At 41.5% G+C, this 25,002-nt stretch overlaps 1 protein-coding gene across 1 annotated transcript in view; it reads left to right on the top strand.

Moving 5' to 3' along the window:
* The window catches only part of LOC111066397 (acetylcholine receptor subunit alpha-like 1), a 52,296-nt gene extending 31,422 nt beyond the window's left edge, over positions 1 to 20,874 (top strand). Inside the window, exons 2-9 of the mRNA XM_022354970.2 lie at positions 627 to 836; positions 6,406 to 6,450; positions 9,024 to 9,133; positions 14,436 to 14,616; positions 16,817 to 17,277; positions 17,333 to 17,544; positions 18,656 to 18,975; positions 20,000 to 20,874. Of these exons, the coding sequence (XP_022210662.1) occupies positions 645 to 836; positions 6,406 to 6,450; positions 9,024 to 9,133; positions 14,436 to 14,616; positions 16,817 to 17,277; positions 17,333 to 17,544; positions 18,656 to 18,975; positions 20,000 to 20,206 (1,728 nt within the window). The 5' untranslated portion in view covers positions 627 to 644 and the 3' untranslated portion in view covers positions 20,207 to 20,874. The remainder of the gene's footprint in view (positions 1 to 626; positions 837 to 6,405; positions 6,451 to 9,023; positions 9,134 to 14,435; positions 14,617 to 16,816; positions 17,278 to 17,332; positions 17,545 to 18,655; positions 18,976 to 19,999) is intronic.
* Positions 20,875 to 25,002: the final 4,128 nt, after the last annotated feature.

A 25,002-nucleotide genomic window follows, 5' to 3' on the forward strand; every position in this document is an offset into this window, starting at 1 on the left:
TACATGACAGCACTTGTGCTTGTCAGTCGAAATAAGACTGGATTTTTATGCATAAAATGCAGAATCGTCGAATGTGAGTGGATGGCAGAAAATGCGAGGCAGGAGCAGGAGCACGAGCCGGGGATACAGCTAGAGCAGGACTCCCAGACATTGTCCCCTGGCAATTGAACAATAGCAAAAATGTTGAGCTTATGTGTGTCTGGCAGCAAGAAAACGCAAGAGCCGAAAGGATATGCAGGACCCAAACACACTCAACACACAGAAGCGACAAACAGACAGATAGACAGACAGGGGGACAGAGGGGCAGAGGGACATGCATGCTCGTATGGTGTCTTGAGTGTTTGAGCCAAAGATTAAATGGTGTTTATGGCTGCACGCTTGTGCCCAAAAGGGAACAAAGCCCTAAGACTTTTGACACTTTTGCAGAATTTACAACTCTCTTTGGGCTCTTGTCCCGCTACCCCGTTCCCCGCTTCGCACTCTATTTCTTTCGCACAATTGCAGCGAAAAGTTTTTATGTTTTATGTTGAAATAATGCTAATGCAAGCACAACTAAAGCGAGCAGAATGCAGCAGACACTATCCTATCTGAAACTTATTTCCATATTTATTTTTATATGCTTACAGGGTTGGACCTGGCCTAAAATGGGTAGCGTGCTATTCGCAACTGTATTCATAGCATTACACTTCGCCACCGGCGGCCTGGCCAACCCAGATGCAAAGCGTCTCTACGACGACCTGCTAAGCAACTACAATCGCCTCATCCGACCCGTGGGTAACAACTCGGATCGCCTCACAGTGAAAATGGGCCTGAAACTGTCCCAGCTGATCGATGTGGTAAGTACCAGACATTAAAACTTCAAATAAAAACACAACAGTCTACATTGCTATTTAATCAATAAAAATAAAGAATAATATGCCAAAAGGAGTATTTAAGGCGTTCGTATTTGTATAATGAAGCAGAATAGATTCTGATTATCTACCTAAACATAACTAAAGTAACAAAATCCATGGATAATAAATGATAGAGAAAATGACTGATTGAAATTTTGCAAAGCTTATCCTGAATATCCCCTCTGATTCCTGGGTAACTCCTGCAAGTATCGCCTGCAAACTCGCTTTAATTTGACGTTAATGATGGCCTCAAGTTGAGCCGTTCATTTGTTTGACAACAGCTCGCTGGCGGTGCCAGCTTATCAAATGACAATCATAACAGATTAATTCCCCAAAGCCCCGGCACGCCGGTAAGCGGCCAATGGCATTTGTACTAGTACTCGTATAAGCCACAGCAAACAATCGGGTGCGTAATTAATAACTGTTTACCGAGCGATTAAAAAGGCGGACAAACTAAGCCAGAGCCCGCACTTTCCGCACTCTGGATGAGTCCCAGTCTACTCTCTCTCATTTATTTTGTTTGCACAATAAATCAATGGGATTTCCTATGTTGATTGTTTTCTTGATTAACTATGCAATTGCAGTTGGGCTAGTGGAGGAGGCGCCAGTTGGCGGTGGGGGTGTTGTTGGTGACGGGGACTACCTAAATTAAGCTATCCTTTATGGTATACATATATCAAGCAGGCGTAGGAGCAGAGCAATATCGGAGAAGCAGCTTAAATTGCAGCTGGAGCAGATCGGGCCCCGGCTAGTGCACAAATGGTGCACAATCTTCTGCTCGGTTTGGCTGCACATGACAGCCGGAAATGGGAAACCGGCTAACAGTTACGTGCTGTTGGCCACACTGTAGCTGTAGCTGTAGCTTTGTTCCTTCAGCCTTCAGCCCCTCCTCCCGCCCATCACCTCTCTGCACTCGGCAGCTTTTGCTTTCTGCTCTGTGGCACTGTGGCTTGCTTCTTGGGCTACTTTTTTCGCTCTCTTCCTTTTTTTTTTGCTGTTATAAATCACGCGCTAAGCACCCCAGACCACTAAAGGGCATGCCAGGCCAAAACCAGCAGTCAAAAGCAGAACCAGAACCAGAAACAGTCATACAAATGCACATTGGGTTGAGAATTCATAAAGATTCACTTTAAATACATTATTACTATATGCCATTCGTGAAAAATGCAGTGCCCGAATTTATCATGCACCTAATAGAATTTAATTGCAAACATTTCCAACCTATTTCTTTGGTTTCTTAGCTGATCTGATGCTGCAGTACAGCAGAATGTTTTCTCTTCTTGGGTCCTAACAATAATAAAGGTACTACTCGTATTTAGGCACTCGATTATTTAGACGGTTGTTATCCCATACTCATAAAAAATACTGCATTTCATTTACTTACTGTGGTATTTAATTCTCCACTTCATGAAGCAGAGTCAGTGACTCTTATCTCATTATAATATATAATGAATATTCCTTTGTTTTCAGAAACTTATTAAACATATATCTGCAATGAATATATTTACTTAAACCTTTCCTCGGTGTAAAGGCATCTTTTATAATCGCATAAGAGCGTGGGACTTACGTACAGTTAATTTAAATCTCTTGCAAGACTATCGCTTCACATTGAACCCGTTTCCCGTCGTGATTCGCTTTCATTCCACTGTGGACTGTGGCATTTGGATATCTGGCATAAGGTGCTTATATCGAAATTGCTTTTCCCTGTGTGTCAGGTGTGTGTGTGTGTGTGTGTGTGTGTTTTACTGTACAGAAATATCGCACATACGCCCTGCCCTGTGTGCGCTTGACTGCTGACTGGCTTGAAATATTCGCAGAATTTCTTTTATTGCAATAGTCCACTGGTAGTCCACGTTCTTTTTTGCACACACTCTTCCATTTTTCTCTCTGAGTTGTCCCTCTCACTCTCTTTTCTCTCTCTCACTCTCTGCCCCTGTCGTTCCTTCTTTCTCGTTGAGTTTTCCTGTGGCTGTTGTTATGGGAACACACGTGTTGCCTGCTTTTCCTTATTGGCATACAATTGCTTGTAAATTCTCCACACAGAAATCAGTGCCCGTTTTTTGTGTTGTAGTGGAAATTGCAATCAACTGTCAGAGAGTGAGAGTGGGAAGGCGGATAGGCGAAAAGGCAGAGGGGCTTCTGTGAACATGACCAAGAGTATAACGACAACAAGGCAGAAATGCGTTTTGGCCATAGAATTTGTAATTTGCAATTTTCCATCTGCCTGCTTCTCTGTCTGGCCTCAGCATTGTGATCCATGGCTCCTTGGTACCTTGGGCTTATTAGTTGCATAGCTGCTGCCCAGCCAGGTGACACATTTTGTGTGTTGTAGCCGGCCAGATGCAGCAGGAAATGGCTGGTTATATAAGCCTGGCCTACGTTTTCTCCCCGAAGCGCATTCAAATGGCAAATGTTGCACATTTTCGAGCCTGCTAATTGCATGCTTGCTCGTAAATTTTAAATATTAGTGGGGGCAATATCGAAATTGGAACCAAACCCAAAATTGAGTCCTTGAATTCGGGCTTGCCCATTATTTGAACGAAGCTTTGTGGGTCAATTACATTCGAGTATATTAACTTTGCTTTTGGGCCAAAAGGAGCATGATAAATGTCTTACGATTGGATTACGTTATCATGGAAATTGTAAACACAATTTCTTGGAGCAATCACTTTAGTTGGCCAGTACTTACGATCTGTTGGTAGAGTATTATCATTCGAACCTTTGAATTGGAAATTAATGCCACTAAACAACGAAAATCTAAAATTAGAAATAAAACTTTCAAGAATTTTATTTAAATTTAAAAGCTGAAGTATCAAAAGGTAAAAATTATAGAAAATTTCAAGTTTGGCTGGATTATCTTAAACGTACAGCCTTTTTTTTTGACACAAATACAAAATTCTATGAAAGTTCATACACTTCTCTTTGCAACCCATTGATTAAGTTGGATATTGACACTGCAAATGCTGTGTGAAATCTATAAAAGTGCGCAGAGTAACCACATCGCGGTTTTTGAATTTTCAAAAATGGATTTTGTGGTTGTATATTGTATATCTTAAGTATGATGATGTGATGTACTACAACCTAAATTTTGACTCGTGCAAAGTACATTGAAAAGTTTTCATTTTGTCACACAGAGTAAATGTTAACCTGTAATCGAACCATTGCTGAATTAAAAGCCCAAGCCCATTAAAATCAAGAGACTGTGCATTGCCTGAGCAATCTTAATTGTATTTGATAATGCACTCACTGAAATGACTGGGATTGAGGATGCCCAGAAACACAAAATCATTTAGAGACGCTTGCTGAAATTAATTTACTGCTTATTCAGGCTGCACCACCTTTCAGCTGCAGCCACAGGACAATTTTTTTTTTTTTTGTTGTATGCCAAGTGGAAAGTGTACAGACCTCTACAAACTTTATTTACAGCAGCCAGGAAATTCGATTTAAATTGTAAACAAACCCAGTCAGGCCAGAAATGAAAGGAGGTGGCATGGCAGCAGGCAGTTGCTGCTTTTCAAGGGGCAATAGAAGAGGGCAGTTCCTGCCGTGGCACTGCCCGCCTGCCACCTTATTCTAGTGGCCACAAGCACACGTACATACAGAGACAGAATGCAAATCCAGCTGCGAGACGAATGCTTAAAGCCTAAGCAATTTAAATGCTGTATATCCTGCATCCTGTGTAGGGTAATGCAACCCGACAGACGTTTCCTTTGCCGCTCCTCCAGCTCTGAATGAGCGAGACACACACAACAGCAACAGGAATTAGAAGAGCAACACCAATTACTGTTCCGGCTATGTTGTAGGTGTGAACTGCCCGAGGGCGCCTACAGTGGAGGCTCTGACTCTGTCCCATGATTGCAAATTTCTCAATTTCTTACGGGATAAGCTGTGAGCTAACCACTGTACCGTTGTGCAGCTGCTGTTGCTGTTGCCACACTGCCACACTGAATGCAGCGGATGCCACACATAAAGCATAAAGGATACGCGCAAAGCTTTGCTCCGTCTCCTTTTGCTGCTTGGGACACTGCTGCTGCAGCACATTTTATCCCTTCTTTACGCTATTCCCATCGCTGTCCCATCCCATCGTCCCCGTCCCCGTCGTCGTTGTCATTGTGCCTGGTTCTTGGCTTTGTCGTTTGCCGCCTCGCCCTCGCCTAATGACCCTTCTACGAAGCGGCAGCTTCTAAGGACTAAGACCAGGACCAGGACCCAGCCCTAGCTGGGAGCCCGGAGCCAAGAGCGCTGAGCGGGTGATTAGTAATAGGATGGGCCCAGCCACAATGCGTGGCTGGGAAATTCTATTTACACTGCGTGCCACGACATATTGTCCGGGTCTCCGAGGTTTGCCATGCTACCCCCTCTGTCAGAGGAGCGGAAAGGGAAAAAAATGCGTTACGGCGCATCATTATCATTCTGTCGTTAATTACATTTTTCAACGCTTAAGTGATTTATTCCGCAATTTTATCGTTTTCTAATTTTATCCAATTGAGCACGAGCTCCTGTTTTCCTGCTACAGCTCCCTACTCCGCCGTTTAATGAGTTCAGCTTGGTGCGTAAATTAATATGAAGGGGAAGACAGCCAGCGGGAGCCACAAAAGTAATGGGAGCTGCTTCCCTAGAGATTTCAGATATGGGGATGATGACTGGTTGGCCTGTCTCCTCAGCCGGGTATCCATTTCCATGGCTACCGATTGGGCGTGAAGGGGCCTCGATGCAACGTGTGTGGAGCTGTTAAGATGAGAATTAAAGGAAGTGCCCTGTACGCCTGATGATGTGCTTGAAATATTTATAGCTTAAGGTATCCGCCATTCTGTGCATAATTAATTAATTCTATCGAATGGCAAGATATCCTATTGCCATTTAAAACAATTGTAATGCTGTGAAATAAATATATGTACACTTGAATCTGCTGGAAGCGCGTGCAGAAAGTTGTCATTAAATTCTCGGCTTACCACAATGGATGCTTAAGCTTGATGCTTCTTTTAGCTGCTCTTAAACTTAATTGCATCGTGGAGAGACAAAGAGTGAGAGTCGGGAGTGATTGTATGTACCGCACCACATAAATTGATTAAAACTCAATGATGCTTTAAGGCTGCAGCTCAACTTGCTGCTGTAGCCACACCACACCAGACCAATAGCTCCGTGACCCACTTCTACTCCACTCTACGCTCCACTCTGCACTGCCACCATCCCCTGGAGCACTTTAAAATGCATTTGTTAGGCGACACAAGCTGGGGCAGATTCAGCAGAAACAGAAGCAGGGGACCAGCCAGCAGTTCAGTTCACTAAAACAACATTAGATCTGCGCAATGCAACGATTTTCAATTTGATGGTCTTCTCCCCATCCACTCAATGCCCGAGCTGTCGCAAATGCCACGCCACGCCCCCTCAGACTGTGCCACTTGAGTTGCATTTGATGCAGAAGTGGCAACTGTCTGTCTGAAATTAATGAAATCCTTCTTATTCATTCCATGCTAACAACTGTTCTCTCTTCTCTATCGTTTATTTGCAGAACTTGAAGAATCAAATTATGACCACCAATGTCTGGGTGGAGCAGGTAAGCTCAACTTTAAATAAATAAGTTCCCTATATACATACGTGCACTATATATTTAATTCAACTGAAAATCGGTTTGCTCAACTGTGATTTGGCTTCCAAGCAACATGATTTTGCCATTTGCATGCCTCGCTGCCGTCGAATGCGAAATAATTTGTGCCAGCCAGCCAATTGCGACGCGCTCGCATTATGCCAAATTTCTAACTTGGCCAAGTGGCCAAGCACTAACTGAATGCTGCGACCCAGTCCTAACGCCCGGTCTGTTCTCATTCCGGGTCTGTCATGTCCATTGGCTTTGCACTAATGCGCCGAGCAGCAGCAGCAGCAGCAACAGCAGCACCAGCAGTTGGTTGAAAAAACAAAAGAGGAATATCAATTGGTCCGCAATCTGACTTTCATCCGAGCTGCTTTTAAACACTCAGTGGCTGGCTATAAGGGGTTGCCAATCGTGAAATGGGAAATGGCCCCCAGCTGCCCCAGCTTTAAACTTTTCTGGTTTTGCATAAAACATGCATAGAAAATTCCTCGCCTCGCTTCCAAATTGCAGTCAATAGTGCGCACAGCTTATCCAAAGTATTCGGTTTGAAAATCGACAGCAACTTAAAACAGAAACAAATGCCGAATTCCAAATTAAATATAAATTATGCATTCGCTATTGTTGTTGCTGCTGCTGCTAGATTTGTGTGTGTTCCATTTGGCAAATGCCAGTGTGGACTAAAGCCTCATTATGAACAGTTTCATGGCTATTTGTGTTCCGCAAAATAATTTCGGCTGTCAAAATAAGTTTCACAAATTTAAAATTCCATTCAGAATAAGAGAGTAGTAAAATAGCAAATAAATTAGCGAATAATAGGTACTGTACCTATTTTATTATATAGATCCCTTTATATTTATATTTTACTCGGTAATTTTATCTATTGGGCTGACTTTTCTTGTTTATTATTTTTTGCCAATAATGATATATATAATTTAATTTACAACTACAAATATTAAAATAAATATACAATATTGTTCATCATTATGCAATAATTCATATATGTGAAAGTAAATGGAAATTACTTTTAAGAACACCTCGGGACCCCTCAACAATGCAATGCACCATGCAATTGCAATTTATGTTTGTTTTCGCATTTGGTTTCGTGGCACGCCACGCCCATTCATAAATAGGCAGCAGTCTGTCAATAAAGCCGCAAACGCTTGCGCACGTATACGCTATGCCCATAATTGTTTGAGTTTGTTTACTCCATGCATCTGATGTGTGTGTGTGAGTGCCAGTAGTATCTGTGTGCCCGGCCATTTAAACAGCTGCCATATGGTCTGGGCAACCGCAATTAAATGTGCAATGTATTTTATTGCAAACTGGTATCGGCGAGCCTGGGAAACACAGCAGACCTCAGCCGAAAACACAATCGAATTGCTTTCATAATTATCGATTTCTGTGCACTTTGTCTCGTTTAATTCAATTAATTTATGTCTGGGTGAGTTCGTTCCGAAAGTGTTTGTAATGGCAACAAATTAATTGCAGACACTTGGCAGAGGTCTCAGCATGAGAATGAGTAGTGACAAAAGGATGTTCGATTGAGCTTTGATTTCCATTGCATTAGATTTGCGCCATCTCACGGTTTGATTTTTCATAGAATGGAAGATAATTGCTGGAACTCATGTAATCACAATTAAAGCCCCATTTCGTGTGTAAGTCGGATCAATTATAAAACCAGTTGGGGACTTCACTCTGCAATTATATTTGCAATTATCGAGAATTTCATGCTTGGTCAGCATTCACAAGCGTATCTGGTTGGTTGGTGTTGGGCAGCCCCCCTTAATCCCCAGTGTCATGAGTACCGCATGTCATGACGAGCAAATAAATATATACTCGAACGTTTTACTATATGGCAATCAGCATAATTACAAGTATATATATATAGATTCGTATCTAGTTGAGGAGAAAAAAAAATATATCAGAGCGATGGAGCAGAGGGATTCGACCAAGTGATACCCGTAAGAGAGAAGATCCTTTTTGTGGCAGAAAAACTTATTAATTCCATAGGAATTGAGTTCTATTTTTCCATTTATTAAATACATATCTACCCGAATAATAATATACCTTAGTTTTCAACGAATGCTCAGTATCAAACAGTGGGCAAAACAATCAAGGACTGCAAACATTGAAGCACAATTGTGTTATGAAAATGTAATTTAATGCCAACAGCTTAGCGACCAATGAATTAATTCATAATTAACGAAATTGAAATTGCAACAACACGAGAGCTAAACGCCCCGCACCGCAACATGAACTATTCATGGAGAGTGCATAGAATTTGTTGTACCCCCACCTGCCCCCGCCACGTAAGGGTGTGGTGTGGGTGGGCATATATATATTTTCAACATTTTCTTTTATTAGTTTTCTATTATTCATTGCAATCGGGCATGAATAATTGCTATGGCGATGCTGTTATGGCCATTAGCATATTTGCCATTTTGCATTGCCATTTTTCATTAGAAATTGTTGTACCGTTGTTACTGCCTCCACCATTTTACATTTAAACTGTACAATTTTGCCTTTTACTATTGCAGGAATGGAACGACTATAAATTGAAATGGAATCCCGACGATTACGGTGGTGTGGACACACTGCATGTGCCCTCCGAGCATATATGGCTGCCGGATATTGTGCTCTATAACAAGTAAGTGCCAAACTAATTTTCGCCGCGCTCATTGATTCGCGTGCCAGTCGGCCCCAAGCAGCTGCCTTGGTGGAGCTTGCTGGCTGGTCGCAAGCCTGGTCTCGTACCCACTTTGCCATTTGCATAATTGGCCAGAATGGGCGGCGGCATAAATCAAAGCAAACTGTTTCTTCGCCTGGCCATTTATCAGCCGATGATTAACGTATTTTTATTTCAATGTAAGTTGAGCATTGCGGTTGCTATCTGGAGTAGGCTATTAGGCCTTTATCCTGCGTAGTTCTCCATCCCTGTGTCTGCTGTTTCTGCCCTTTCTGCTGTTTGCTGCTCTCAAATTGGACGTTTTGTTTTGCTTTGCTTGCCTTAATTATTATAATTTGCCCTGTGTCGTATTCTGATGCTGGAATGGAGCCAAGGCAATAAAAACACAAACGATGAACAGTGGAAGCGTATGGCAAATAAGCAATGAAAATGTGTGATATTTAATTCAATATGAATTTAAACTTATTTTGAATTTAAAGAGCCGAGAGTAAATGCAAATTGAAAGAACCAAATAAGTAATTACATAGTAAAATTGTGAATATCGTTTTTGTATTTTATAAATTATAATTCCTAGTCCAAATTATTCTTTAAAATTTCAATCCACTGTTTAAACTTTCAAATCTTCTCTTTAAAGCCATTTTCAAGTATTTTTTCACCAAACTGATGTTTGCCAACTATTTGCCTGTGGCTGCCCACTGTGTCAGGCTTCAGTTTTGAGTGGCCAAACACTTGAATTTGTCGATGTGCCAAGCGGCCTGAGCACATCGGTCAGGATATCTTTGGCTATGCTCTGGCTGCTGCTATTGCTGTTGCTTTGGCAGATCGGCTTACGCGCTTTATGTGCTTTTTACATATATACGCCATACACACACTCACACACACACACATAGAGGAATGGCAAAAAGAGAAGGATATGGTTTTTTTTCATGCTGCTGCTGGCTTGGCTGCGGCAACTATACGCATACCATACTTCTCTTCTTTTTTCTTTTTTTTGGGCGTTTCGTTGGCAGTGTCATAAAAAGCCGTAATTTATCGCCTGGAAAAAGCTTAAATTTCATTTGCCAGCAACGACAAAAGCATTGTATTGTCGTTGTAGCTGTGAGTAACTATACCCACTCACACAGGCGTAAAAAAAGAAACATACAAACACTCTTATACACCCATTGAAAGAGTGTTACTTGAGGACATTGCGTGTTAGATGGGCCAGCTCTGGTCGATGGCTTTGGTTTCTATTTTTTTTTTTTTTTTTAAACTGCAAATAATTTGTAGGCAACATAATAAAGCCATGGCTTAGTTTGTTGCCTCTCTCTCTCTCTCTCTAACTTCTGGTGTCACCCTACAACAAATTGAACTTGCAGCATCCTTAATTGTATTTGCGCCTGGCGCTTGTGTTGCCTGCCAATCTAAATGGCCATTCGCAAGTCTATTTAAGTTAGTGGCAAGTTGAGGTGACGGCTTTTAGATATTTTTATGGCATTTTGAGCTGTAAAATTGTAATCTCAGCGAGGCACTTCTGCCACCCAATTCATAAAAAGCAAATTAATCATTGCTTTAATATTTACTTTTTTGGTCATTAATGTTTTCCAATGGATAATAAACGTAAGTCCAAAGTCAATTTACGTTTGATTTGTTTACTTTACTTTCGCTTGGATGGCCTGCCCATCTGCTTGGGCACTCGAGCAAACAAATGGAGTAAATAGCAAGGAAAATGTATGCAGAAATTAAGCAGCAAGTGGCACGGCGCAAAGGCGAGTAAAGTGCAGCTCATGGAAAATGTTCCGGCTATGTTTGTTGTAATTTTAAATGCAAATACATGTGCGCCCCAAAGTATGCAGCGGCAACGGCACCAGCATCCAGAAGGCGAGTGGAAAAAATGCGTTTATTGTTGCGCGTTGCACAACGGGGACAGGATACACACACAGCGACAAGGACAGTCGACACACAGTCGACGATGGCAATCTATTTTACGATGCAACTTTTTCGCGAGGGAAAGGGGGGGGGTTCGTTCGCCACACGAGCCAGCCACCATTTGTATGCAATGAAAAATGTTTAATTGTCTGCTAAACGCGCGCAATGGTGGCAAAATAAATAGTTGGTCGGGCTGCTGGGCCTTTTGTAAATGACCGAAATTTGCGGCAGCAACCAGCACAAATACCTGCGTGCGTGAGGCACTTAAACCGCATGTACACACACACACACACATGCACAGGGCCACCACTTTGGCCCACAAAAGAATTTCAAACAAGCGTCAAATGTTCTAATTTATTGCACTGAGCTTAGCCTTTACGCTTGTTTTTGCAAAATGTTTTTGTGGCAACGCAATGCAAGGCAACATTTCTGGTTACATTTTGTCAATTTTTAATTGCAATCATGCCTGCATTTGTTCCACACTCAACTCGAACAGACCCCCAGACCGCAAGTAGCCAACCGGGGACTGGCATAGTTTTCTATGCGTATGTGAGCTCATCAGCTGCGCATTCAAGCGGTAGACGTGACTGCCAAACACAACAGTTGCACGGAGCCCTCTACACGTATACTTCATCGGTTGTCTGCCTATCCCTAACCGAGCAGCAGTCGAGCAGCACCCAGCAGCCAGTCACAGCTCCTGCCCTGCCATGGCCTGATTTTACACACTGTTTGTATTTGTGGAAGCCGCTTAATTCCAGCAATTAATTTTCATGTTGATCCAAGAAATTAAAATCACAATCGACTTACTCAAGACTATGCGGCACGAGTAATCACGGACTTTGCTCTGTGTGTGTGTGTGTGTGTGTGTGTGCCACTGGTTTTTGGTCTACCAGCCACGTCGCGTCGCGTGGTGTCGGTACGTTCGGTTTTGCATGCACAGCCAAAGCAAGCAAATTCAGGCCACACTTAGTGGTTTATGCGATTGGTTATTATTCCGGCTTGCCGAGCTCCGCAAGCATGTGGAAGGTAGCTAAATTCAAGCAGCTTTAAGTGATTACCCAAAGGCTTCCATGGGTCGATTACTGACACATCTGACTGGCCCCATTCAATACAGTTTAAAAGCCCACCCTACCCATATGCTCTCAGTCTCGGATCTGTGATAAATCCCTCGCACATTGCCCAGAGTCTGCGGAGAGGCAAAACGCATTACCATTTCGAGAGACCATATTAGCCAACAGCATAAATCTCAGCTAAGCATTAGGCCATCCCATACTGCCATATTTGGCACACACACCCCCCCCCCCCCGTGCACCACCCCACTGCACTCAACATACTATTCCCAAAGTGCTTTTTCCTGGCTCTGTTTTCTTTAATTAAATGAATGTTGTTGACAACTTTATTATCAGCTGAACTTTGGCGAAAACCTCGAGCCTCGACTGGACCCAGAGCCACGCCCTCATCAGTGGTTCATGAACGAGGAGTCACAGCCATAGCCACTTTAATTCTATTATTTTGTATGTATGTTACTAGGCTGGGCAGGCATGGCTGGCGTTTGCTGGTGATCCTACCCGCTCCTTGGCCACGTGCCCTTCTGGCGTCTGCTTCATGTTTGCTGCTTTGGCAAATGTCCCCTCTCGTATCTATGATTCTTTTTCAACTGCTGTTGGCTTTTAGTTTTTAGCATGAAAGCTGACGACAACTGCGTTGAAATCAAAAGAAACGAAATAAAATTTCATTATCTTTCATTAGATTTATAAAAAGAAAACTGGCGTGGAGAAATACGAGCTGTGGGACGGCTTTTGGAGGGTTGAGAGTTAAGAAGTACAAGGAGACAATGCTGCTGGGAACGGGTAGCTTAGGGGTAGGGGAACAGAAGCGGCAACAAAGTCAGCGAAAAGTTTTCTGGGCCGACAGTGGGCTGCTAGGTTCCTCCCTCCACTTGGTTTGGGTCTGTAGGAAGTACAGTGGTCACATTTAAAATGGATATGTAATTATTTGACTGCTAGTAATTTTTCTAGAATAAAATCCGCTGTTCCTTTTGGGTTTTTTAAAGCTCTAAATCATATCTTATATTGTGTAGCGCATCTGTGAATTAAGATTTAAAATATGGCGTGCAAAAGTCTGCTCAGAAATCTGTATTGAAATATTTTGTCAGCCTTGTAATTTCTGAACTGGAACCTTTTGAAATATGCAGAACTTTTCACTACGCCTGGCCACACTGTGGTCTGCTTCGATTTCTGCCCCAGTCTCAGTCTTAGCCTCGAAACTTTGACTGGGTCTACTGATACAAAGATGGCGCTCGCTGTGTGGCGCACAGATTAACGCGCTGATAGACGCGGCAGGCGCCGTCGGCTTGGGCTGGATAACTGCCTCGACCACAGCGATGACACTCATACGCCCCATTGTCCAGCTGTATGTATATGTGTGCCTGTGTGTGTGTGTGTTTGCGTCTATGTGTATGATTGTATGTGTGAATCACCGTTAAGATAATGGCTGCAATTGCGGTGACCCCCAGGCGTGGTTTTGGCTTCTTTTTTTTTCGGTTTCGGTTATAAACTTTTGTTCTCTTTGTTGATTTTCTTTCTCTGTCTCTGCCACCAGCTCCCTCCCTCTCTCTCTCCCTCTCTATTTCCCTTAAGCCTTATCTTCATCTTTTTCCCCTGTGACCATCCATGCCTTTTCCTGTGTGTGTGTGTCTGTGTCTGTGACTGTGCCTGTGCATTGCCGACAGCCATTTTAAATGGTTTTTAGCCATTAATGGTTTGCTGCTCGTTGCTCGAATCTGCTGCTGCCTTTGCTGCTGCTGCTGCTGCTACTGCCACGGCCACTGCTGTTGTTGTAATAACATTTTAAAATGCTTTGCTTTGGATTTAGATTTAGTGTATGTCTGGCCAGTGGCTATGGCCAGGAGGAGATCCGCAAAGACCTTGCCTGCTAATGGACTACAGCGTCCACTGATGCTGATGCCACAGTCTACGAATACTGATGCTATATCCCAGATATGGGGGCTTGTCCCAGTCCCAGTGCCTGCGCTTCTTTCACTGGCAGCATTGGAAGTATTTTTTTGTATTAAAATGAATTTGTAATTAGCAGCTGAAATGTATTTTTAATTAGTTCAGCACTTTTAGTGGCTCCTGTTCGGCAGACCATTTCGTGTGTGGGAAGTTATATGACTGGCAGTAAATGGGAGGCAGATAAAACGGCAGTTGGTTAGTTTTTGAACCTCAATAAAATTAAATGGATGAAGCAGCATTAGCTGACGCAATTAGCTAAAGATGTTTTGTATCTCTGACTAATATGTCTATCGTAAAATGTATCCCCATTTAATGTATTCCCTTTATAATTATCATTCCAGCGCCGATGGCAACTATGAAGTGACAATAATGACAAAAGCAATTCTGCATCACACGGGCAAAGTGGTGTGGAAACCGCCGGCCATTTACAAATCCTTTTGCGAAATTGATGTCGAATACTTTCCCTTCGATGAGCAGACATGTTTCATGAAATTCGGCTCCTGGACATACGATGGTTATATGGTAAGTGAAACAACTTGAACGCATCCTTCTAGCGTGCGCAGAGGCAGCACAGTCCCACAGTCTGTCAATCATTTCGGGGCCACAGCTGGCAGCGCAGATTATGTCCCAGCACATCCATCAAAATCGAAGGCACAAGTAAAAAAGTTGCCCCTCGATTTTGATACTGCCTGACTGACTGCTAAACAAACGTTACTTTCACTCGATTATAAAAACATTAATATTAAAAATTAGGCAGCGGTAGGGCAGGGCAGGGCGGGCGTCTACTACATCTAAATGACTATTTAAATATGTTACAAATAAAATAAGAAATTCAACGTGTTTTTTTATGTTTGTTATGATTTACTTGTGGGGATTTTCATTGATAAAAATGTGCGCTTTTTATTCGAATACTGTTGTTAATGTTCATTTTGTTTTTGTACACTTGACACGTTTCACTTTCTGTCATGTGATAAATCACACGAATCCCTCTCTATGCTACCCCTATATATCTTCATATATACATACATACATATATCTCTCTCTTGTATACCCCCATGTACGTGGCCACATACATACATGCATGCATGCATGAACGTGAGTGTGTTTGTGAGATAACTGCTAGCAGCTGCGTTAAATGAACCAGCCACGCCCATGCCTTTTGAAAAACTTTTTTGTGAGGAACTGTTAAACGGGAGGGAGCAGGGAGAGTATATGTATACTAACAAAATAACAAAAATAAAAATATAAGCTTTGGTTAGCCATTGAAGACATTAAATGACTGCGACTTATCATTATTACTTACTTATTATGCGAATTAGATGAGTATTAATGTATGTACAAGCTACATGATAAAATCAGAATACACAAAAAGCAACAGAGATTATCTTTAATCTTTACTAAAACACAAAACCACTTCCAAAAGAGTTTCTCTTCGCGCTCCTACAGGGTATTCAATATTTATGTGGCCTGCCCAACTGTTGCGCCCCTAGATGCTGCTGCTTCTCATCTCTCTTATTGTTGCTGCTTCTCTGTGTTCATTACAAGCAATAAAGAAAAGAGAAAGAAGGAAAATCGAAAAATGACAGCACATTATTCTACATATAAATTTTCGTTTTCTTCCCTTTCACGCATCACAAATTTCGAACATGCTTCATTGACTTTTCGACTTCCTTACGGCCGGCCGCCCTACTCGGCACATGCGATGAAATTTGTCGAGCGAGTTTTGGGCATTTTACACTGTCAGCGCAAATGTGGGACGAGCTATTAATGATGGCTGTCTCAGCTGCCTGAGAGGCTCATTTATTCCGTTCGGTTATTTTATTTCAAATGTTGTTATGCAGTTTGCCAAGTGCCACACCAAACGAAAGAAAGTAAGCAAAACTCGAGCCAAGTCGAGCCAGGGAATGAAATGGATGGATGGTTCGCTGCTCGGCTCGGCTTTCTTGATTTCTTGAACTTTTGTAAAGGCAACTGCAAAGTTTCAAGTAATAAGTATAGAGAGAGTCAACTTGAGTTAGTTTCCGTTGCTCAGATGCGATTGAATGGCAGCAAAAGTTTCTACTAGTTAATTTAATTGAGTTATTTCAATTATTAATATGTGATTCGGTCGCCTTCATTCACAAACCCTCCATCCTCAAGAGAGCAACTGATAAATGAGACTCAACAGCAGTGGCAATCAACCCCAAATGGAAATGAAATAAATTTTACAAGCGTTGATGTTGTCTTGATTTGTCTTGGGCCGCGCACGTGAGCCAAACTTATCACAGTTCCAGCCATCTGTCGCTGAGTTAGGTGCCGGAACAGGAATAGGAACCTCCAGTCCCTTCTCCTCTTCCCTTCAGCAATACGATGTGCAATTGATGATTGTCAAAAATTTGTCAAAAGCTACGTTTTTTTCGCCCATCACCTTTGATTTCCCCTCCAGCAAACTTGAAGGAAACCGTAAGCGACACTTGCGGCAAATTATGCTCTCACGGAAAGGGAAAGCTGAAGGAAAATGAAAGGTGAAACGGACAACAAATCAACATAAATATGTATAGATATATGATTGGGTTCGTCTTGTGTTTTGGGGTGAACAGCTGCGGAAATAAACCAAAACTTGCAAGGAAGAAAGCAGCACGTTAAAATAGAATGACAGCAAGTGTTTTTGCTGAGGAGACTTACGAGGCTAAGGGAGTTACATATATACAATGATTTTTTCTATTATATAAAATACTTTCAGGTTGACTTGCGGCACTTGAAGCAAACCGCCGACTCGGATAACATTGAAGTGGGCATAGATCTGCAGGACTATTATATATCGGTCGAATGGGATATTATGCGGGTGCCGGCGGTGCGCAACGAAAAGTTCTACAGCTGCTGTGAGGAGCCCTATCTGGACATCGTGTTCAATCTGACTCTCAGGCGGAAGACCCTCTTCTACACAGTTAACCTGATCATTCCCTGCGTGGGCATCTCGTTCCTGTCCGTGCTCGTCTTCTATCTGCCCAGTGACTCGGGCGAGAAGATCTCACTGTGTATCAGCATTCTGCTGTCGCTCACTGTGTTCTTTTTGCTGCTGGCGGAAATTATTCCGCCGACCTCGCTGACGGTGCCGCTCCTGGGAAAATATCTACTCTTCACCATGATGCTAGTTACGCTCTCCGTTGTGGTTACCATTGCGGTGCTAAATGTGAACTTTAGGTGAGTTCAATTTGTCAATTTTATATCAAAACTAAAGATCAATGTTTTTTTATAGATCACCTGTTACGCATCGGATGGCGCCGTGGGTGCAGCGTGTCTTCATACAAATCCTGCCCAAGTTGCTTTGCATTGAGCGGCCCAAGAAGGAGGAGCCCGAGGACGATCAGCCGCCCGAGGTGCTCACCGACGTCTTTCACTTGCCGCCGGATGTGGATAAGTTTGTCAACTACGACACGAAGCGTTTCAGCGGCGACTATGGCATACCAGGTGAGCACACCCCCAATCCCATCCAGACTCTTAACAATTATATTCAACCCCCCTGCTAAGGCAGTCAAAGGGAATCCTACGGAAAACAAGCAAAAGTTTTCCTCTATTTTCTCGCTCTGCTTGAGGCAAACTTTCTGTGTAGGAACTTTGTCGCTGCTTCTGCTGCCGCCTGGAAATTTATGCATGTTTGCAACTGGCTTTAGTGGGCACGTTACCAGCGGTGCATGGAGCGAGAAGAAACGTGCAACGTGCAACGTTAAACTCTTGCAACCTGCCAGTTTATATTCCATTTTAAATATGCACCACAACATTGAAATTATATGCATTCAGACACACACACACACAGCTAGCACTTTTATTTATAATGATGCTGTGTGGGTGGGCGAAGGATAATTTATGACAATTAACAAGTGCATCCACAAGGACGCTGGCAAACGAAAACTTTCTTCAGCAGCGACGAATTATAAGTTTCTCAAAATTGGCTTCGTATCACTTAGTCACCGCCAACTGACAGCATTTAGATGAGTCATTAGAGTGCAGCTAGAAGTTGGCCGCGAAACGATTCTGCCACTGAAACAAAATACGATTTTCTCCCAGCGCGAAAACAGGGATATAAAACAGAGCATAGCTGAAACGAAGCCCTGAACTGCAACTCCAGTTTAAGCTCACCAAATTTAACAATTTCCTGTCACTGGCCCTCGCCCCTACCCCCGCCCGCCCACCGGCCCAAGTGGTTTTTCAAAAGGGAAATAAAAGGCGACTGGCAGCAAAAAGGAGAACGCCGAAACTTTGAAATGGCCCAGCGAAATAAATGGAAAACAGAATGCTGAAAACTATTTATTGAGTTTCCTTATTGTAGCGCTGCAGTGCAGCTTCTGTGCTCGCTTGGAGTTCGACTCGGACTCGGACTCGGACTAGGGACTTGGAGGGTCCTTTTGTCCAGTCACTTCCTTCGGGGACTTTGTGCCAAAGACAAAGCAGAAAAGTTACAAATTGCATTTACAACTTTATTTGCCTAATGCTGTTAAGGTTGCCGTTGCCGCTGCCGCTGCCATTGCCGTTGCCCCACTCATAAGTACCACTTTCTCTGTTCTCTTACTCATTTCCGTAGCACTACCCGCCTCCCATCGCTTCGATTTGGCCGCAGCGGGCGGAATTAGCGCCCATTGCTTTGGCGAACCGCCGCTGGCCTCCTCACTGCCACTGCCAGGCGCCGACGATGATCTCTTCAGTCCAGCGGGCCTCAACGATCTCAGTCCTGGCTGCTGTCCGGCAGCTGCACATGCTGCTGCTGCGGCCGCCGCTGCTGCTGCTGCCGCCGCCGATCTCAGTCCCACGTTCGAGAAGCCCTATGCCCGCGAAATGGAAAAGACCATCGAGGGATCGCGCTTCATAGCCCAGCATGTAAAGAACAAGGATAAGTTCGAGAGTGTAAGTACCAGGGGAATCTAGTAATATTTATTTACAATCAGTGCATATCCATTATTTCATCCAAAAATTAAAGTTTCCGACATTTTTTTTGTGTTTGGCAGACCCTTCCTCGCTGTCTCAATTTCAAACTTAAAATCTGTAAGCCACAAATATCGTTGCGATTGGATTTTGTGGATGAACATGTTGCAATTAATTTTCCATGCAAATAGTAAAATGTAATAATCCATGGAAACTCTACCACAACGCTCGCTCGCTCGCTCCCATCCCATCCCATCATGGGATGACTGCAACATGCGAGTGCGGTGCGCTTGAATTTCTCGCCTTCTACTGCCAATCGGTTGCAATCATTGTCTGACAAACACGACGCAAACTACCAGACGAACTACACCAGAACAGAACAACCATTCTGCAGCATGTCTGCCTCTGCCTCTGACTGGGCTTCGTGTTTGCGTCTGCTCTTGATAGCCCGCATTAGCCAGTGTCGGAGGGTCAGACACGACACCCCGGCCCAGTCAACAGCCACCGACCAAAACCAGTTAAATCACATTGCCCTGCGTTTTCTCTAATCAAAAATCGTAAACGAGAATGACGCTGGCAGTTCCGCTTCCGCCAGCGATGCTGCAAAAGGGATGCCGGAGAAGCAAGGCGAGGCGCGGTGAAGGCCAATCCAATTCCTCCTCTGCTCTGTGGAGTGTAGCTGAGTTGAGTGATGTGATTGAGTTGTTTGTGCGCAAATAGTACGAATTTGCTACATGCGGTTGCAACAGCGCAGCAGTTTTCCCATTTGTTTGGGGCTTTACTCGCAGAGTGTGGCTTGTCCTGCCATCAAACAGGAATATATCCAACGTAGCAGTTTGCTTTTGGGAACTTTCCAATTGAACCTTATTCCGCGGAACCGCAAATTTAAATTTGATTTATCAAAAGGGTTTTTATATTAGTTTTTTCGAATAGTGAATGAAGATACGTTGAATGCAATTGAAACCTTACTTATCCCAATTATATTTGTGTATGCTTCATGTTTCAGGTGGAAGAGGATTGGAAGTACGTTGCCATGGTATTGGATCGTATGTTTCTTTGGATTTTCGCAATCGCTTGCGTGGTCGGAACAGCGCTTATTATATTGCAAGCGCCTAGTCTGTACGATCAGTCGCAGCCGATTGATATACTCTATTCGAAAATTGCCAAAAAGAAATTCGAGCTGCTCAAGATGGGCAGCGATAACACCTTATAGCGACCGCTAGGGTTCGCAGCCGGCTGGTGGAATCTAATCCTCAGCTCGTTGCGAACCCTGTTCGCCGCTCGCGATGATGATCGTGGATAATAAATAATGAGCAAAACCATGAGCATTTCATCAGCGTTGTACAGCACTACCAACAGCAGCAGCAATGACAGTGGCAGTGTTATTGCCAGTGTTAACAACGCCAACGGAACACCAAACGAAACCTCATGGAGCCCATTGTAGGAACCCCGAACAGAGCGAAGCGAAGCGAACATTGCGAAATGAATTGAACACACAATCGAATAGCTAGAGTGCAAGCAGTTTTTGGAGCAGTTGATCAAAATATGTATGTAATGTAATGCAAAGATGCTGTAGTGTTGATTAACCGTGACAGTGCTGGACGGCTACCAAAAGAAGATCAAAGACGCGAGTGACCAGCACAGCCAAAACGAAGTTTAGTCTGTAAGTTTCTGATGCACGCGTACGCGTACGAGTGGTACGAGTGGAGTAAGTCGGAGTGGTACGGGTGTGGTTACCAGTGTTGTAAAAAGCGGATGGAGTTTTGTAATTTATATTGTATTTTTGAGCGCCAAAAAGTTCCTTGTTACATTTTTTAGTTTTAGCGTTTCACACAACACACACAAAACGGAAACGGAAATCGAAACAAAAACTAAAACATAAACAACCAAAAAAAAAAAAATAAACAAAAACAAAAACAAAACAAGAGAAAATGTTTTAAAATTGCATTTTAAATTCAAATCTGACTGTATGTGTTCAATGTGTGCGTGTGACTGTATCGGTGTGATAGCTTTTGTGTGTGGGTTAGTGAGTAATTGTGGGTGCCTGCGGGTGTGTGTGTGTGTGTCTGTGTGCACTTGTGTATGTATTTGTAAGCGAAAATCAATTTTAATTGTTTATTTATTTGTGCATATTTTTCACATTATTTTTAGCAAAAGAGAAACACGTCGAATGGCTAAAATGATTATTGCATAAAATTCAAAACTATTTTTAGCATAAATAAGTAAACTAAATATGATAAACACTACATTTAATTAGCCAATAAGTCGTACATAGTTGTAGCGTAGCTAAGCAGATAAATATTAAGTGAATTAAAAATCTAACATTAAAGAGCATAAAATAACAAAACGAATTCCGGATAGTCTGCCGCAAGGCAGCTCGGTTCGTAGAAGCGCGAAATTCTGAACTAAATTTAGTTGGATGTTGTTCGAAACGAGACATCACACATTTTTAAAGCAACACACACATTTTTACGAGTACTATCGACACAACACAACATACACTCCCACATTTAAACACACACACATAAATATTTATATTATTATATATCGAGCTCTATTATATACATACAAGTATATAGGTATTTGGTATATAGAGTGCGTATTTATAGGTTTGCTGCTAGTAAAATCACATACTACCAACAAATACTCGTGCTATATATCGTATAAAACAACTTCAATTAAAAAAACACTCTCACAGACAGACGGAACAACAATAATACGAGTAATAACTAAAACCCATTCCATTGGTGTATTTTGAGCACTTTGTTTGTATAACTTGGAGCATTTTGAATCAATTAAATTATTAAGAATTATACGAGTACGTATACAAAGTCCATTTTCACATTTTTCTGTTCGGTTTGATGGGATTTTGATGGATTTATGTTTCCCATTCAATTTATATTTGCAGCAGCAAATCTTTTTTATATTCTCCTCAGGGGGCAGGGTTTTTAACCTGCTGTGGCTCTGGAGTGTAGACTCATTATGCATTCAGCGGAGCATTCCAAACCTTTGGCAAGTTCAATTTAAAATAAAACTTTTTAATTACTTTGAACGGGTTCTGGGAATTCCTATAGCCGTTCTGAAGTGCCACACAGAGAACACCTTCAATTTAAATGCCAGAGCCAACGAAACTTGCCACAAGGTTGGCTATTTGCCCCACTCCCCACGATTTCTGCATTTTTAATTGATTTTGCAAAAGTTTTTGCCACTAGAGCAACAAGAACAGTAAACATTAACCAAATGCGAACGGCCTCCGAGCTGTGTGGGACTGGGGGCAATACCGCGAGGCATGCAACAAATTAAGTACGGAATGCAATTTGAATTTGTATAAGGCTCTGAGTGTGTATGTGTGTGCATTTTCAGTTAATAAAAAGCGAAAAGTAAACGAAAACGAAAACACACACAATCCGAGAAAATACACAAAACTTGGCAACCACCATAAATGAAAACTGCAGAAACTATTAGCCAAGAATGCCGCGACAACGACAACGGCAACTCAGTGCGCCCTGGCAGGCTCGTCTACCAGCCCGTGAGGCCGGGAGGCCGGGACGAAGAGCAAGGCATTATTGTGTGCGTGCGAATGTGGGCTGGCAAAAGTTTAATTAAAATTCCTAATCGAAAATATTCAGCATTTGTGAATGCGAATTAATTAAAATAGTTTTCCAAGCAAACGATTGTGCCACAGTTTGTCCAACCGAGAGAGAGTGCAACACTGGGGAGCTAAAAGATATTTTATGCACGAGTACGATTACGTACGAGTATGTATGCACGGATGTAAGCATGTTCTGACTCAAGGAATTCTCTTTTCCCAATCTAAACGTCACAGAAATGGTGCAGCTTTCAGGGAAATCAAGATTCCATCCAAATGTAAGAAATTTCTTGATCACAAACTATTCAAATTACATGAACAAAGTCGCTCATGACCAAAAACAAACCAAAAATTAAAAAAAAAACAAAGCAAACAAAAAAAAAAAGGAATATGTGACTAAAAACGATGAGAAAAATTTAAATAGAGAATGCCAAGTTGGGTGTATTAAATGTAAAGTGCATAAAAATCAACAGTTAACATTTTTTAAATACTTAGCTATTAAACTAAACGTAACATAAATTTAATAAAATAAACAACAAATATCATAATTGAAGTATTTAAATGCAAATGCAAAAAAATTAAGCTAAAAAAAAGTCACATTTAAATTTAAACGGTGGATACTAAGAGAAAACTGCAACAACAAAACACACGACACAGTTAAATTAACACAAAGTAAACATCAGCTCCACACACTCGGCATTATAATTGTGCATCAAATATTAAAAGTATTAAACTGAGCTTATAAAATATAAATAAAACCAAAAGAAAAAAAATACACAAATGCCAACGCAAATTGGACACAAAAAAAAGGGGGAAAAAAACAGTTTGACAAAAGTCTCGACATCCGTTTTGAAAAGAATACCATATAATAAAAAGTCTGAAAAAAATATATAGAAAACAGAACACCACACACGACGACACCTACAAGTATACATACATACATATGTATATATATGTGCATGTGTATACATACATACATATAATGCAAAACTGAATAACCACTAATAAAAAGCATCAGCGGCAGCAAAAACGATATAAATAAAGTAACTAATTGCTAGCAGAGGAATGCAGTTGGGAATAAATGGAAAATGTTCGAAGAAAATCCATAAAAAATATATAGTTTGAAGTCGAGCACTCAACCAATCCCAACCATTATGCAAAATGGCATTTTTTTTTTTTAATTACATATAATGGGTAAATAAAAAAGATATTTTTTGTGTGTGCTTGTAAATATATACAAAAATAAAATGTATGTAGTGGAATTTGCTTTTATACCATTTTGTATTTATTTAAATTTGTATAATTCCAACAGTTTCGGTGTTCTTTTTTTTCCTGTGTTTAAGCTAAAGCATTTTTTTCAAGCTTAACAAATTTGTGTGTTATAGTTTTAGACAATCAACTATTAAAGTATATAAACAATAAAGCAAACAAAAAAAGGAAGAAATCAAAGAACTAATGACAAGTAAATGGCGTAACTTTTCTGTGAATAAATTTAACTAATGAAACCCTAAAAAAGATTAATGCATATTTAAATTTAATATGTGCATGGCAAGAGGAGAACTAAGGCAAAATTCATTTCAAAACGAAAACCATTTTTGTAAATTGTTTCACTTGGGAAAATCGACACGCTAAAGCAAAAACCAAATAAATAGAGAGATAAATTAAACACATTTTACTGAATAATGAAAAAACTAAACACAACACAGCACACGCAAAGGAGTTTGGAAGGAACACGATACACAAGAAGGACAAAATCGAATTAAAGTCAAATACATAGACGTGTATATGCTCTCATTGGTTGTGTTTTTAGGTTATAAACAAATAGGTTTGGCTCAGTGCGCGTGTGTGTGTGCCGCGTGTGTGTGTGTGGAGGAGAGACAGAGAACAACACATACAAACACACTCACCGCACGAACAAACAGACAGACAAACAATCGTTAATTCAATCAATCAATCAATCATTCAGTCAATCGTTGAGTCGGACCATCGACCGATCGGTATCGGTGAGTCAGATTCGTAATTGTACAGTTCATTTGCTCATTGATTCATTGAAATATTAATTAATAAATTAATAAATTAATTATATATTAAATTTAGCTATCGAAAAACCGCGCGAGAAATCCAGTTTAAGTGTAAATTATGCTAATAATGTCAAACATTTTGAATTTGCCTTTTTAAATGTGTTTTTTTTTTTTGCTTTCACAGTCTTTTAGGTTTCTAGCTAAATATTTAGTCTGCTTGATATACAAAAGAAAAAAAATAAGAAATTTGAAAAATTTAAACAAACCAAAAACAAATAGGTATAAATGAGAAGAAACCATGTAATTTAAATACTGCCACAAACAAGACGAAATGAAATGCAAAGAGTACATATAAAATATATACAATTATTGTATCTATACATGATACTCATAAATGAT

This window comes from Drosophila obscura, unplaced genomic scaffold (assembly GCF_018151105.1).
Source record: "Drosophila obscura isolate BZ-5 IFL unplaced genomic scaffold, ASM1815110v1 contig_4, whole genome shotgun sequence".
NCBI classification, from domain to species: domain Eukaryota; kingdom Metazoa; phylum Arthropoda; class Insecta; order Diptera; family Drosophilidae; genus Drosophila; species Drosophila obscura.